This window comes from Catharus ustulatus, chromosome 3 (assembly GCF_009819885.2).
Source record: "Catharus ustulatus isolate bCatUst1 chromosome 3, bCatUst1.pri.v2, whole genome shotgun sequence".
Taxonomy (NCBI): domain Eukaryota; kingdom Metazoa; phylum Chordata; class Aves; order Passeriformes; family Turdidae; genus Catharus; species Catharus ustulatus.
In genome coordinates, this window is record NC_046223.1 from 85,455,335 (window position 1) to 85,472,491 (window position 17,157).

General features: G+C 36.5%; 1 protein-coding gene across 1 annotated transcript in view; it reads right to left on the minus strand.

The window, feature by feature from the left end:
* Positions 1-1,945: 1,945 nt before the first annotated feature.
* The window catches only part of MEI4 (meiotic double-stranded break formation protein 4), a 139,971-nt gene continuing 124,759 nt past the window's right edge, over positions 1,946-17,157 (minus strand). Inside the window, exon 7 of the mRNA XM_033054455.2 lies at positions 1,946-2,083. Within this exon, the coding sequence (XP_032910346.1) occupies positions 2,029-2,083 (55 nt within the window). The 3' untranslated portion in view covers positions 1,946-2,028. The remainder of the gene's footprint in view (positions 2,084-17,157) is intronic.

Genomic DNA, 17,157 nt, shown 5'->3' on the forward strand with positions numbered 1-17,157 from the left:
ACCAAGGATGAATATATTTCCCAAAAATCTATTGCTTTCCAGTAGCCTAGAGAACTTGCTGGTGAGGAAGTGCTATTATCTGCACAGAAGAAAATACGTGTTTTTTGCCTAAGTTGCTTTACTAACAACAAAAATACCTTTTCCAATAAATGAGCAAATGTGGTGTGCAATCAAGGGTTGAAACTTCTCTTTCAAACAATAGGCTTGAAACAATACACATTTTGCCATTATAAAGATGCCAGTATTCTTCTGCATTTTGATTTTTGCTTACATGCTACATTTGAATGAAGGTTTTTTGAAAAAAAAATTAAATTTAAATTATTGCATCAATTAGATAATTGTTAGTTTTGTTTATCCCTTTCCTATCTGTTTTCACAATCATGCTTTCAGTGCTGGAACTGATCCTCCACCAGAATGAAACAAACAAACAAGTAAAGCAGCAACAAAATGGGCACAGTAGTTTCTGAGTGGCTACCAAACTTACAAATTGATTTAGTTTCTTTAGTTTGGCTAAATTTAGCTGATTTTCTTATATGACTAGTCAGGAATGCTTGTTTTACGAATCAAACATTTATGTTGAAAGAAAGCTAGAAGAAAGCATTAAACAAATGTTACCATATGACATATCAAATAGGAAGTTTAAGATCAGAACAGGGGCCAGTGTCATAAATAAGAAACACTCTCTGGGGAGCCAATTCACCCTCGAAGCATTCTGCTTTCTAAATATCAATGTATTTTACATATATATGTAAAGCACAAATAAATACATTCAAATTAGCAAGATAGTGGTGTTTCAGAGAATTTTCCCAGCATAAAAATTGGTCTGACAAGTTCAAGGGGAAGGACAAGGACTAATGCTGAAAATGTTTTGCACTTATAGTGAATATACACTTTTAGGAGACATAATAAAACTAAAATGTTGATTATCTAATAGAAAAAAGAGCAACTCATCAAAATAATCATCCTTTAAATTTGTCAAAGACTATGGGTCAGTTAAGACATTGTTGAGCTCACACTTTAAAGACCTTCTGAGATAATTTCTGTTAAAATATGTTATTTTGATTATTACTATGAATAGAATACTATCACATAGGAAAAAACAAAAACATTTTAAAACACAAAAACCAAAGAGGATTTTATCAGTATTCATTAATTTTGAACAGAAAGGTTTAAAGTAACTATTAAATGAGCTACACTTCTTCAGATTAGATCTCTGAAATCATTACTCAATTCAGAGTGAATTAGGCCTATTGTACCTAAATTGTGAATACACAAGTAAAGCCAAGCAGTATACAATGAATGTAAGTTGTGACACTGAGCATCAGATTTTATTTTGCTCAAGTAATGACTCATTTGATTATCACTTACAAAATCTTTCCTGTAAGAACTTGTACTGATAAGTTACCAAGTTTAAAATAAACATTTCCATTTCAGCCAACCAGACACTTTCTCTAAATCACAGAGAAGCTTACAACTCTTAAAGGACAGGCATTAGTCTCCTAACTTGGAAGCTCTACATACATATTATGACTGTACTTTAAAATTCATTGTGTTTATTTTAAACAGCACCTTTGTTCCATTTTCACTTGTCCACAAACACCAACACACTGTTTTCTATTATAAGAAACAGCATTTATTGAAAATGGCACCTGGATTATTACATTTTTTCTACATTCAAAATTGGAAATAAATTTCATTATCTCTGAAACTGCTGTAGAGAACAGTAGTTTAAAGTAAATGTTTCCCAATAAGGACAATATCCCTGTCTGGTTTGAAAATTTTCCAGTGCAATCCCACCACAAATGCACAGTTAAAAAGTAGACTGCTTGTTTTAATCAATTTGCATTGGACCTGAGTTCAAAAGAACACTCACTCTCCACAAATATAAAGAAAACAAAGGGAATTCATCTGAGAGGTGAAGAATAATTTGATCAAGGTTCTTCAGAAATTTGATTTTTTCTTCTCCTCCATAATCTGAGCTTGAAATGTTACTTTCTTCTGTCTCATTTTGAAGAAGTTGTTCCAGAATCATGCACAAAAGAAACATATTCTCATACTGGGTGATGTCATAAACAGATTGCACCTGGGAATAAAAAAAAAAAAAATCAGTACATAAGTAGAGTGTGAAAACATTTCTGCAGCCTAACATCTAGATGACAGTTTAAGGAATAAATAAATTTCAACACTAATCAGGACACCTATACATTCAGTATGACTACTTCTACAACTTCTACAACTTCTTTCTTTTTGTGGTAAGAGTCAAACACCTAACACTGCATCATACTACCAAACAAAAAGTCAACATCACCTCCTCTTCATGAGAGAGTTTGCTTTACCTAATTATCCATAGTATCCATAGGCTGTGACATACCATAGTGATGTACACAAAAAATAAATAACAGCTTTGTTTGTTTTGGGCATATAATTAGAATTGGTGGATTTCTGTTTTCTGAGAAATAAAATAACGAGCAAAAAAGATTTTTTTACTCCTAAATATAGACACTCATTTATTCAAGTGACACCTCCAGAAAGCAAATTAAAAGTCCAAATTCTCAACCTCAATAGAAAATGCACAAGCCAGTTCTGAGCCACTTAAAGTGGAATATTTAGTTTGTCAAATAAGCTGAAACAAGGACAATGACCAAACTAAAAAAAATTTTAGAAGTCTTACAGCTTTATCCAATATAAATTTACCTGTCTTGCACTTAGAAACTGAATTTTACACAGAAGCTTTCTGTACATAGGAAATAACTGGTAAGATACAAACTCAAACCTTTGAGAATTGTCTCTCTGGAATGAAATTTTTGTCCTTAACAGCAAAATCTACCAATAATATGAAATGACCTTGTTCTGAAAAAGGCTGCACTTCCAGTGGATAGATGATCAGAACTGAAAGGTAAAATCATAGCTGCTGGAAAATTAATTATATATTTTAGAAGACGGAGCAATAGCTCTACAAAATCTAAAAAACTGTTTAGACCTATGGCACAAAGCCAGATTGGTCAAGGCTTCAACTTGGGTCTATGAAAAAGCATCCAATAATTTTACTCAGTCTAGATAACATACTGTAAGACTTCCCAAAGTGTGAAATCTATAATACAATCATTGGTTTTACAAAAAAATGTAAGTTATTTTTGATTCCACTAGAATATGAGAAAAAGATAGCATTTTACTTTCTCTAGCTAAAATTGAGGAAGATGTTGGCTCAGAGATTGCTCACTTTGCTTCTGAGATAGTAGTTATTAAACCTAAAATCTGTGTTGCAGCACCCTGGGGTAATGGTTTTCAAGTAGCCTCCCACCTCAAAGACAAAGTTAAAACACCACAGCCATCCTATTGCAAAGCCTCAATGTAGCAAAATAATTTTGCTGAGTTTTCTAGAAATCTCAAAAATTAGGTTCGTTACTAAGACACATTATCCCTAGCCTTACATACTCCTTTTCTGTCTCTCTGGAACCTGCTAAGAAAAATGTACAGTTCAGAAACTGCACACTGCCAAGAATTCAGTATTGACATTCTTATCAGAACAGACAGCAAAAAAGAAAAAGTACTACATTATTTAATAAAAATATTTTAAGTAATCGCATATTCCTAAAGTTCAGTTAAATTCAACTGCCTAAGTTGGAAAAACCTCCTTTCGAATCAGAGGTAATAAGACAGTCTATTTCTTCAAATATCAAACACCCAACTCTAGGACAATCATACCTATACACTGATTGTTTTGACTGTTAACTAATAGTGGGGAGCTAAATACATTTACTTTGCTTTTTAGGCTAAACTACAGCTTTCAAAGTTGCAAAAATAAGTGTTATTAGTGATTGTGGAGAGCTAGGGTAGTGCAGGAGGGTATCTTCCCCAACAATTCACAGCTGTACTGATTGCCAAAGAAGAAACATCTGTGCCTGGCCAATCAGCCTACAGGATATAAAGGAGCTTCCACCTTATAGAGAGGTACTTAAAGATACAGAGAAATCAGAAGGATGTGGGGTTGTGTGAGGGTAGGGTAAGATAAGATGATGTTGTATGAGGGATGGTCCAGGGTTAGGTGGCTGGGACAGGGACAGCTTGGGGTCAGCCAGCCATGCAGAAAGATAGCAGGAACCAGAGCTATGGAAACTGCTCACAGGTAATGGAATCAGTACAAGCTGCTAGTAAGAGAATGGAGTCAGAATTAACAGAGAGGCTTATAAGAAAAGGAGATGGTGTTGTATAAGGAAAAGGTTGGTAGAAGAAAATGTGTTGAGTTCAGTTGTATGAGAATAAGGACTGAAGAAGAAAATATGTAGTTTGTGAATGAAGACTGGTAAGGAATGTCAGTGAGAGGACTGCTGCCCTGTCTGTCTCACCTTAGCTGTGACAAATGATTTACTGAATTTCTAGGAAATAGATTATTCTAAAGCCCTACAAAGTCTGCCCCTAAGGCTTTCAGTGTAGGGGTCCTCTGACCAAACACAGGCATCAACAAGCTGGGGTAGTTATCCCTTGCTCCTGTTTCAGCTGATGGAGGGAAGCAAGAGGTGGCATACAGCCATCTGCATGTAGTTGTCTATCGCCATTTCATATGCTCCAAGATAGCAGCTGTAAACCAGGAGCAGTACCTTAGGTGTGCTACTAGATGGCTGAGTTTTTGCAGCTGAGTAGTTCCCAGGGTCTTTAGCATGTAATTAATCCCATTTCGAACTAGAACCACAGATACACCATGTTCTGTAACTCTTTATGGTGATAAAGTGTGACTGTGCCCAGAAAAAAATGACTATGTAGAAACATAAGTGGAACTTCTATGCTCCTAGTTCCTGTAATTTGGAAATTAGATGTACAATATTACAAGCAAAATATCTTTATTTGACTCTCAAATGTTGGCCCTGAGAATTCACTTCTTTTACCTAATTTGCTTTTCTAAAACATAGAAATGTTTTAGAAAGGCAAATTATGTCAATTCACTTACTCCCATAACCTCAGGTTCTTCCAAGCAGTTAAGCAATATTGTTACTCTCAGTCTTAAAAGGTGCAACTAATTGTAGCTTAGTAAACTATCTGATTATGGATAATAGAATCCACAAGTTAACTAATTAGCTTCCTCTATAAATACTACTGCATTAAAGGAAAATGGTTTTAATCAGAGAACTGACATTGAAGAGAAAGGATAAGCATGATGGCAAGGAAGAAGTATTTTTTGAGATAATTGCTTTTTCTGGAGACAAATGCACTTTGAAATATTGCACTGTATAACCAAGGGAGAAAAATAAGTCTAGAACATTTTCTGGCTCAAGGCTCATTATTAACCTTTCCAATCCATTTAATAATCGGAACAAAATGTGTCTGTTTCTTTTGTTAGATGTCTTCTGTAGTACTGATTACCAACTATGCACATAAACTTGTATTGGTTGTAATTGCATCAAAGGGATGGCTTTATTGTTCCCTAATGGTGCAGAATTAGATAATAGCCTATTAATCTTGCCCACTAGTATGTGTGAGTGGATAGCTGTGTATGTACACTCCAGAAGGTTCAGAGGGTGTGTCTATAAAGAAAGCCTCATATATATATATACAGTAGTTTCACGAATACAAGCCGCACGGATTATAAGCCGCACCCCCGGTGCCTCGACAATGTTGCTGTCTTTGTCAATAGATAAGCCGCACCCCGAATATTAGCCGCACTTTCGTTCGTCGCGAGAATCCGTGCGCAGCTTTCACAAATTGGCCAATTAGTAACAGGATCGCGGCATAGCGGGCTTTACTGGCTCGGGGCGGGGCCAGGAAGGCTCGGCCCGCTCATGGTTGCCGACGGGGCCGGGTGGCCCAGCTCAGCGCCACGGCTCGGCGGGGCTGGCCGGGTGGTGCTGCCGCCGCCGCCGCCGGGCTCGCTGGCCCCCCTCTCCCGTCAGCACCGCCCCGCTGCCGCGTTCGCTCGCCTGGCCGGTGGGCTGCCGCCGCCGCCGGGCTCGCCGCTCGCCCCGCGCCGCTTTCGCTCGTGCCGCGCCTCGCTCGCGCCGCGTTTGCTAGCCCTGCCGGCAGGGCTGCCGCTGCCAGGCTCGCCGGCCGCCCCCTCCCGTCTGCACCGCCGCCGCGTTTCCTCGCCCTGACCGGCACTGCAGGCCCCCGCACCGCCGGGCTCCCCCACACTGCTGGCCCCGATTCTGCTGGGCTTCCCCTGCTGCCAGGTAGCCCCACCCGCTGGCCTTCCTGCTTCTGCCATGCTCCCCTGCACTGCTAGCCCCAGTTCTCCCGGGCTCCCCCGCCCTACTGACCCGGCTCTGCCGCCCTCCCTGCCCCGCCCTGCTGGCTCAGGCTCTGCCGCCCACCCCCCACACTGCTGGCCCCGCCTCTGCCAGGCTTTCCCACCTCAGCCGGGGCCGGCCGGGCTCCAGTTTGCCTTGGGGCTGCCGCGGGCTCTCACTTCCGTGTTGGCAGCTTTTAGAATTTTGTTAATGTATTAGCCGCCCCGGAATATTGGCTGCACTTGCGGGTTTCCACCAAAATTTTGGTCAAATTGGTGCGGCTTGTATTCGTGAAATTACTGTATGCTGCTATTGCAGAACATATTGATATTAACTTTAACACTAACTCTATTTTTCACAATAAATTTTAAGACAATCACTCTTACAAATCAGACAGGTAAGCAATATGGATTTTGGATACTGTACTTTATGAGATTAGTCCTCACCAATTTTGCCTCATCAGGTACTTGGCAATGTGTTTTGTAGCAGTAATAGGCATTTTTCCTGTACCTCAGTTTTTAATTTTTACTTTTTATAAACTTTTGAAACTATGTTCTCATTATGATTTCTCAATGCAAATAAACATTTTAGAGCTAAATCATTAAAAAAATTATTTCTACAAAATTGAGCTTATGTAAGATAGAAACAAGCGTTGTGTGCATCTCCTAGCTAGCTAGATCTGATGATCTGCTAATCAGAATTACAGTAATTTCACGATTATAAGCCACACCATTTTGACTAAAATTTTGGTCTGAACCCAAAGTGCGGCTTATAATCAGGTGCGGCTTATATATGGACAAAGAATGAAGAGTTGCTGGCACCTGGAAGTGCGGCTTATAAGTTCAGAATACAAGAAGCATCAAAATGTTTGGTTGAAATGAATTCTCCAAGCTTCCTCTACATTACATGGTGACCACCTGGACACATCTGTACCACGTAATTTGAAAGCAGGGAAGAAGTTCTCTTACCCGTCTTCAATATGATGCTATCACAGTCAGTACTAATATGTTAAAACAAACTGCTGTGTTTCAGGTCCCTGACTCTTTATTTTACTTCCTCTTTACAAAACAACAGATCAGGTGGTCCCAAATAAAATTTCAAGCTGCTGCTGTCTTACTAGACAGATTTAGAGTCTTGGTAAACAGATTAGGAAATAGATTCCTAATTGTATTTAGAGTATCTTTGCTTTTTTATATTAATGGTTTATGCACATTTATATAATTTATTCAAATGCCATTAGTAACAGCAATATAAAACAATAAAATAAATTGGAGGAATTCTCTAAAATTCTTATGCTATGTCATCAGTCACAAGTCATATTGTCAGTTGGGTCTGGAATTTTCACATGCAGAAGGCTGATGACACCTTCTGAATAGAGGCAAGTAAGTTTTATTTCTTTTACATCTCAAAGGAAGTGCAGAACAGAGACAATACTTTACCAGTGCAAACAAATTAGATGAAAGAAAGTATGTTCATGGCAACTGCTTCCACACAGCTCAGATGCTTATGTAGAAGTGTCAGCAACACCTGTATGCTCTCTGGGATACAGGAGGAATGGCACTCACTTGGGAAAACTTCTTTTTTTTGGTTTAGAATAGAAGATTTAAATGCTTAAACTTCTGACAAAATGAAAACAATTAAAATTAATTTCAAAGCACCGTTATGTTTGATTAGAGACAAAAAGCTTGCCTCCTTTTCTATCTATAATTTAGTTAACATCTGTTTAGGCTTTTTAAGTCTCATGGCAATACCAAATTTAAATATATGTTTTAACAAGTAATGCTACATAACAAAATGGTATATAATGCTACTGACATACCAATACAAACTTTAATCAAACTGGAAAGATGAGTGTTTATTTAGAAAGTCACAAAATTGATGCTTCCAGGTAGTTATTTTAGCAGAAAAGTATTCTGCACAGAGGTTCCCAATCCATCATATCCTTACAGCTTTTCTTGTTGTAAATTTTTTTCTTCCAAGTTTTGCCTCTTCTATTTCTTGGCAAACTTTTACTGTTCAACAGGTATATAACTTTTTATGCTAGCAAAGTGTCTTTCCTGTGTTTCAAGAAATTCTAAGGTAAATTTCTCTGAAATATTAAGTGTTAAAAGGTAGTTTTTGTCCTCTTTTACATGCATATTTTTCAGAGAAGCATATAGAGCAAACCAGAATACACAACAAGAACTGCTACAGCTTAGCTAGTTTTGCCTTCCAATGGAAGCACAGGCAGCAGGAATTGTAGAAGCATCAGCTGCTGGGCTGTGACTACTTAGTTAAGGAGCATGAAGGATAGTTCAGAACCAAATCTGTCATCTAGCCATTTCCAGGAAAAATCCCTCATGGCCTGTCTGTCCCCTCCTCAGGCAAGAAAATGTAGCTAAAGCTCCCAGAAGTTTTCCAGAGATGGTAGAAACATTTCTTTTTACATAGCCTATCCAACAAACACCATCTCAGCAAACAATCCCAATATCCTCTTGCTTCCTTGCAGGTGGCTACTGCAGGCAAGTTCATGTGCAGAGTGAATTTGGACAAGAAAATTTAAATTCATGGGCCAGGGAGCCATAGAGCAAGCGGTAGCTGACATCCCACAGGAGCATGGGAAAATATTTGAAGAGGAGCAAACCTGTTAGAAAATGTCTGAGCTTGTTTTGTATGTTACTAGAGACACAATCCTGGGTGGGCTGTTTAATAGACAATTAAATTACCCTAACTTTTTTTGTTGTTGTTGGATCATTTTATTTGCTGCCTTGGCTTTCTGGGGGTGAGAGGGCATGCTCCATCCAGATCTAAGAGGAAGGTGACTAAACAAAAACGGAAGTGACACTCTAAATGCAGTCACTGATGCACTGATTTCTGTGTTCATTGTGCCTGCCTGTAGGAGGGAGACTGAAATGGTTTTCTTCATTTTAACACTACAATTCTAATGAGTACATAATTATAATGACAAGCTCCTAAATGGAGCAGTATTTGACAGCGTTACCTTTTAAGAAAAAATGTTTCTAAATCAGTATAATGAAAAACAAGAAAAAAAAGAGACTGACTGGAAACTCTGTCAAAAAAGTCACCATTTGGTAAGTTTTGTGTTTGTGAAGGAAATGCTGAGAACCTAGGTTTTCAGTAGAATCAACACTGTTTTACTCATCCAGTCTAGGTCAGAGGTTAATGGAAATATATTTCAAGAATCACTGAATTGTTTCCTCAAGTCAATATGTTCTCACATTATGAATAAACAAGATTAATTCTCATAGGTAACTTTGGTTTTGACCCTTCAGTTTTCCTTTGAGAAATCCCTACCTGAATTACTTATTGCTGTTCAAGTGCTAAATACAAAAAAACATTTTTTAGAGTACAGTTAAGAACATTTGGGTAGTAGGCATTTTATTTCAAAACAAGACAGAAATCCTCTTAACTAGATGTGTTGCAAACATATAAACCTCTGTTTGATCATTAAAATTTACAAACCCAACAATATCTGCAGTATATGAAATCACAGTAAGATAAAAGAGATTATCTATAATTGTTGTTTAGTGTTTAAATAACATGCAGATATGCATCTCTAAAATATTTAAGGTAGACATGCATTAAAGTCTTTACTAGGAATCTTTTTGTTTTGTTTCCAATACTACTGTGTTAAGGTTAATTACAAACTGTCATGATGCAGGGTTCACTTTTTAGCTGATTAGCATGTCTCTTTAGCAACTTTTTTTTTGTGATTTGAAATGCTTATTTTCTGAACAACCTTCCAATAATCATAATCCTCATAACCAGGTCAATTATTCACCTGCCAAGTAAATTCAAACTCATATATAAACTCAGTATCTCAAGCAAAATTCACATCATGTACAATTCCTCATTTAAATTTACACTCTCACAGCCCAAATTTTGAAAATATTTTCATCATTTATTCAATGGGTTCTGAGATTCTATTTTTTTCTTCATTCCTGCAGAGTATCACTTTATACTGAAGTAGATGCCTAAGTTTCAACCATTTTGCTTGCAAATCAAGATCAAATGTGACTGCAGAAAGGGTCAAGGAGCTACCAACGTTTTTAACAGTTAAACTCCAGAGGACAAGCAATCAGCTAAACTCTTATAACAATTTAATCTACAGCCTGTGCAGTGGCTGGTCTTGAGTAAGATAGTGTCAGCAATACTTTAGAAGGCCCAGACAGCCTCATGCTGGAGAGGTTTCAGAAGCAACAGTAAGAATTTTGCAGAAATAGTATCTGTCTAAGCATAATAATTTGGCATACCCTGGAAAATACTTTTGATAGAATTTAAAGTGTTTGTTCTCTTTGCTATCTCCCAAGAGGAAGATACTTATCCCTGAGGCACCTATGCATTGTGCCTCCTCCACACATCACTTAGCAGGGTCATCTGTTACTAACCCTCAGTGTGACATACTGAATTACAAGAAATTCCCAAGACACCTCAAGCAATATTATTCTTATCTAGTAATACAATTTCCACAACATATTGTGAAAAATTAAATATGTCAGCAGCAGAGCACTGATATTTCCATTTTGGAGTAAGAATCACAACTGCCTTGCGAGTAACATAACAAAGATACAGAAAGTTTTAAAACCCAAATTCTAATCCCTTTTATCCTATTAAAGAAAGCTAAAATATAAGTCACAAAGCTATCTCATTTGGAGAGAACAGCCAAAATGTATCAATCTGTGAGCCTTCTTAGGATAATGAGGAATTATAATCACAATTTATTCCGATCTAAAAGGTGTATACTTCCAATCTGACTTCTCACGTGTACGTTATTCTTGAAATTTATTATAAACTTATAAAAATTATTTCTTCACAAGTTGAAGTATGTGAAATATGTTGGTTTGATTTTTGTTTTGTATTTTGTTTTTCAGAAAAGAATCTGAAATAAAGATTGTAAATATATCTATTATAATGTGGGTCCTTCCAAATCAAATGAGCTATTTAAGAATATTTCTAACTAAGAAGAAGTCATAGATCAGACAATCCCATGTAAAGTTTCTATCAGGAGACAGCAATCAACAAAACAATCTAATAAAATTTCTCAGTTATGAACACTTCAGGAGTAGAGAAAGGACTTTTTTGTGGTTTGTGTTTCTGGAGGATTTGCCTACTTACAAGTATAAGATTACTACATGAAATAACCGTATAATTAATGTAATAGATGCTGTTTGTTAACATAAGAAATTAAGTTCTTGTCCTGTGAGAAGTGCTGTAAGTACTGCAAGACGAGCGATCTAAGCAAGTCTTGAAAATAAAAATCATATATATAACATTTTTATAGATAAAAAGACACTAGGGTAATAAGATTAAGTTTTGAATAATAAAAGTTCCTCTATTAATTAAAGAAATATAGCTACATTAGTTTCATAAGATTTGATAGTTTACACATTTTAGAAAACACACAAGAAGCTCTGAAAATAAATAGTAATCACTTTGCTTTAGTGACTGTAGCACTGGGCAGGCAATCCTGACAGCACTGCAAGGTACACATTTATTTGTACTGAATCATTCATTAATTTTTGAAAAAAAGCTTTTCAACATTTCCTCTCATGCAACTTTTTTTTCTGAAAGCATGATAACTTTGCGTCACATAGAGCTTGACTTCCTAAAGTTATCTCTTCCAATTCTAGGGATGGAAAGAATAAAGAATAAACTGAACCTAGCAAGCGGCAGATGTCTGGTCCAAGAACAAACCAAAGCAGAGGGCTGTCACAGAATGTGCCCTTAAATTGCTCACCACAGGACACTGTGAAAGTTGAAAGCTTGTACAGGGTGAAAGAAAAGTAAACAGTTGTACGACAGTGAAATCCACGGATACACAGGTAAAAAGAATCAATCACTCTTCACCTGGAAAAGCACAAGATGGATATTGGGAGAATATTCTTGAAAACATCTCCAAACTCCTCTGAACAATTACTGTAAGTTCTGTCAGAGGCAGAGCAGCCATTTCCACATTTTCCTATCACCCAGTTTAATTTACTGCCCCAAGGGTAAGTTAATTCAGAGAAGAAAATCTTCCCTTTTCTAGTTTGCAGTTCTGGAAGCTTACAACCAGTGGCTCTACATGCATCCCCCTTCATTTTCAATGGGATCAGTCCTTGCTCCAAAGCCAAAGACAGGATCCATCACTCCAGGCTCAAAATCACAAAGAAAAACAGCCCAAACATAAGCAAACCAAGGTGGTTTCAGACTAACTGAGAACAAATGTGTGCTTGATGGTAGTATTTATCTGCTGCAAAAGAAAACAGAAAATCCAGGAAAAAACAAGACAAAACACTTAAGAAGGAGCAAGAGGAGTGATTCTTGGCATTGCCCTTTGTGAGGAAAAGGACAAACCTGCTTGGAGCACAAGCGTAATGTTTTTAAGAAAAAGGAGTGGCATCTGCTTTCTCAATCCCTTTCATCCAAGGGATCAAAGTCTCTGTATACTTTTAATAGAGAAAAAAATGATACTGCTAAAGAAAACAAGTTTTCTTCTAATTATGCAGTTATTTTTCCTCTTTCATAATTAGAGGCTTAATATTCTATAACTGTTCAAGGCAATATTTAACTTAATATTAAACCAACCTTTGATTTAGGAAGAAATGTTTTGCTATGTTTTGCTTCTATTTAGCTTTCCTCTTGTTAAAAAAAAAATCTTGTATTTGTTGTATATATAAAAAGTCTTTTTGAAAGTGTTTATATTTCACATATATACATAATGTTTTCCCAAACTATTTTCCTAAAATTGATTAATGTTTCCCTTAGATATAAATGAAACAAGACCACAATGGTTTTTCAGTGATTCTACCACCTGTCTTAAACACCTACTTTCCACTACAGTTATGTCACCAAATCCCATAAAAACCTCTGAATTTTCAAAGAACACCATAAGAGTCTTCCAAACTTTAACTATAAAACTCAAGAGACACGAGAGACTTTTTTATTTTTCCATTAATTATCTGGTAGACTGTTCTGGAAAGATTCAAAATAAGAAGTTGTCTAGAAAACGTCACTTTTTAAACTTTGTGTGTTTGGTTTTTGTTTGTTTGTTTGTTTCAACTGCTTTAGCATCACAGTAGTGTAAAAAAAGACTTTTAAGAGCTCCAGATCAGCAGTTTAGAATGTGTGAGTGTCATGGTGCTGGAAAGCAGTGATATGCAGTTCAAGATTGGCCCTCTAAAGTTCAGCATGCCAGCAGTAAGTCTAAAGACAGTTACACTTAGGAAGATCCTTTTGAAATTCAAAATCTTCTGTAATTTGTGTGAAAATTTTAGCATCCTGACAGAACACAAAAAAGGGATTAAATTCTAAATTGAGCAGCAGAAGCCAACTAGTTTTTCTAGCTTTGAAAGAGAATATGTAAGAAATATACAGGAAGGAGTACGTACAGGAAAATGCTTATAATTCTAAAATTTATGATATAAGGTGAAACAAATAATGAAAGAATTATTGAAGAAAGTTCTGTGCTCTGAGTCAAATTTACTAGGTCATACCAAGTCCAAAGGCTTCCTTATCAAAACTAGAATAGTTTGACTCCCATTCAAAGTAGTCTGGGGAAAGTTGTCTGCTATGCAGGTCAGTTTCTACATGGCAGATCTGTCACCGGGATGATTCTGTAAAGCTCAAATATGTACACTGACAAGGGTATAACAGGCCTTAACTAAAGGAAAATGTCTTCAAGAGAGTGGAGTCAAGCCAAAATTTGGATATTCAACACCACTATTTTCAGTGAGCACAGAGTTGTTTATAGCAGACCTCATTCCTTGTGCTAGAAGGATACTATCAAGAAAGGAATTTGGGAACGTAAGGGCTTGAAATCACCTAGAAGAAAGCTAAAGAAAATTCAGGAAGATTTATATATGGCAAGAGAAGCATTTGACTTTTTGCTCTGGTATCATTTCTTATTCCAAAGCTTCAACACAACTCAGTAAAACTACCTAAAACTGAAAAGTAGTGGAGAGCTAGAGACTTTATTCTTCACAGAACCTTTTTGAAGAATAAAGTTCTGAGATTGAATTGGTTACACTAGAGTTGAATACCCTAGCAAAAATACAGATGATTTTATCAAATGGCTTTGCTAAGACAAATATTTTTTAAAAAAAAGCTAAAAATTAGCAGAAGTGCACTCTTTTGCACTGAGTCACCCAAAAGGAGATTATTACAACCAAACTACAGAGATATAAGTTTAAAGCAATTAAATTTGAATCAGAAGCATTAATTCTAAAAAAAATCCCAACTAGAGAAAAACCAACCCAGTTGGAGCTCAAAGTACATTCAAAGTCAAAATGGATCTGAATGAAACCCAGTGAAACAACACCCAAGAAATCTAGAAGTTCATGTTTTTATACGACTGAGATGTCTGGTGGATCTGTTACAGAAAGTTGACACAAATTTACCAGTAGGGCCCCATAGAAGACCCTGATGACAGTAAGCTAAAGTTTCCAGAAACACACTGTCATTCGTGTGAATGTGGTATGACAGGCGCATAAAAGAAATGTCACAGTAGTGAAGAAAACCAGAATAACACCAGCAAATAACATAAACAATGGCAGTAAAACAACAGCATGTCAGGAATGCCACTGGAAGTCAAGAACATACTTGCACTTGTTGGAACTGAATTTTAGAATGGCTTGGCTTGGAAGGGATCTTAGAGTTCTAACTTTTTGTAAAAAAAAGTAGTTGAAATCCACCTGTCAGCTAAGGCTGTGATTTCCTCTGATAGCCTGAATCAATGATAATATTACATGAACTGGATCTGAAAACCTCTCCTGTCTTCCTCAGTTACAAACTGCTCTGCCATTCCTTTCCATGCTGTAGTCTTATCAACATCCTTTTGGCTTTCTCTGTTTTTCCCTTCCCTCACCTCCAGAAAATAGAAGACAAATGTCCCACTGGCATGACCATGAGTCTGGGCCATGTCTCTGATTTTGAAATCTGGACAAAATACAGTTTTTTAAAAATCTGAACTTCCCCCAAAAGCATGGTATGGGGGGAAAAATGGAAGAGTGAAAAATGAACAAATATTCCAACTGGAAACAAAAAAGATAAAAATAACTTTATATTCTCTACAAAAGCATGGATGTTTTGAGGAGATTGGACTAGCAGAATAATTAGCACTATGTTACTCTGCAAGCTGCTTCTATGGAAAGCAGTTTAAAAATGCAATTAGGATATGTCATTTACCTGAACAATTTCAAGGCTCAATAGAGCTCAATAGAGTTTTAAGAAAGTTACAGAAAACTGTCCCAAATCCCCGCCACCATTAACACAGCACATGACCTTTTCTGTAAAACAACAAACAACATCATCCTACCACAATTAAGATAACCTATGTTCAGTCAAGATTCTCAAAGAGGACTCTGGTCTTTCTGCAGCTGCCAGCACACTTGTCATGTGTACTGTGCATCAGAATACAATGCTAGATATAGCATGGCATTTATTAAAAAATTGGCCTGAAAAGATTAGAAAAAAAATCATATTTCAGAGGATGACTAGCCTTTCAAAAAGGTAGCTATGCTTCAGTTTGGGACAGATTTGGTTTTGGTTTATTTTTTAATAAATGATCTAGAACAAGAAATAGTGTTCCTAACTGTGGACCAGATGTAAGAATTCAAAATACTTCTACGTTTTTTTTATGCACCACATTATTTACAATCAGGTGATAATTACCAGTAGGCAATACATAGAAAATTTAGCAAAGCTTTTTAAGTGTCTTTAGGAACACAATTCTTTCCTCTTTGCAGTACATTTAATGCAATTTAACATAATTGCTTAATTTATCAAGCAAGATTTAAATCACTGTGAAAGATATTAAAAGATCATATTAACAAATCATACTAAATGCACAGGCCACCTAGCTCTTCAAAATTATTTCATATGACTGCAGGAATACATTAACTAAAACAAGACAGAAAATCATTAGAGACTGACTCATTGAAAGAGGAGAGAAGAAACAAAATCAAATCACATCAGAATTGAGGTACATAGATCATCTTTGGTATGCTGTAACTGACTCCTAGCAAATTTCTAGTTTTTAGAAGGTCTGGACTATCTGGCATAGCAATTGTAACATTACAAATGACTGAAAGACATAAGCTTCAGTGTCAAGAAGCCCTCCTATTTTAATGCTCAAAAACTTGTTTTATTAAAAAAAAAAGTCACCATTCTTGTGCTTATGCTTTTGTGGAGAATATGTATACACAGGGAAAACTTCTGGGATAATACAGCAATTTGCAGAGTGAACAAATAAGAGAATACTGCTACATTTTTATGGGTCTAAGGTAGCCATGCAACACATTCCTTCAAGATTCCCTAAAGACAGTGAATTAGCCAATAGGGAACTCATGCTCTGACTGTTTCTGCTACCAAATTTAACTCATTTCAATTGAATTTAGGCTCTTCTGTGCCATATGGGCACACAGTCATTTATTTAGCAAAGCTTTTAAGCTTTCCAGTCTGAAACGTAAAAATTTCTCATTTGGTTTTGTCCCACTTCCATTTCTTTTCCTTAATACTCTGTATTTTACATTCCCTACTGGAGAGGGAGGAGATAGGATTATCACCAGATTGAACTATGGCTCATTAAATGTTCTTTTTGGTTCTCAATCCTCTGGACAATAAGAATTTAAAGACTTTGACTTTCTTTACCCTAAAGGGTTAATTAGGCTCCTTTCACCTATCGTTCCCTCAGTGGGATCTTAGTCTAGTGTTCAGCAAGATCCACATTGAACTACTCTGTCTGTTACTTTACTTTCCCATGAAACTTTCTTGATCACTATAATCTCTTTCCAGAATAAAATATGACCTATCATTTATTCCAAATACTTCTGTCCCCAAGTGACACAGGATTTAGCAACAAGAAGGAAATTAATTTTGGTGGTTTTTTTTTTTTTCCCAACCCAGTTTTTGAATATCTGAGATTGTATCAGAGTTATCAACTCAAATACTCATGTGCAGA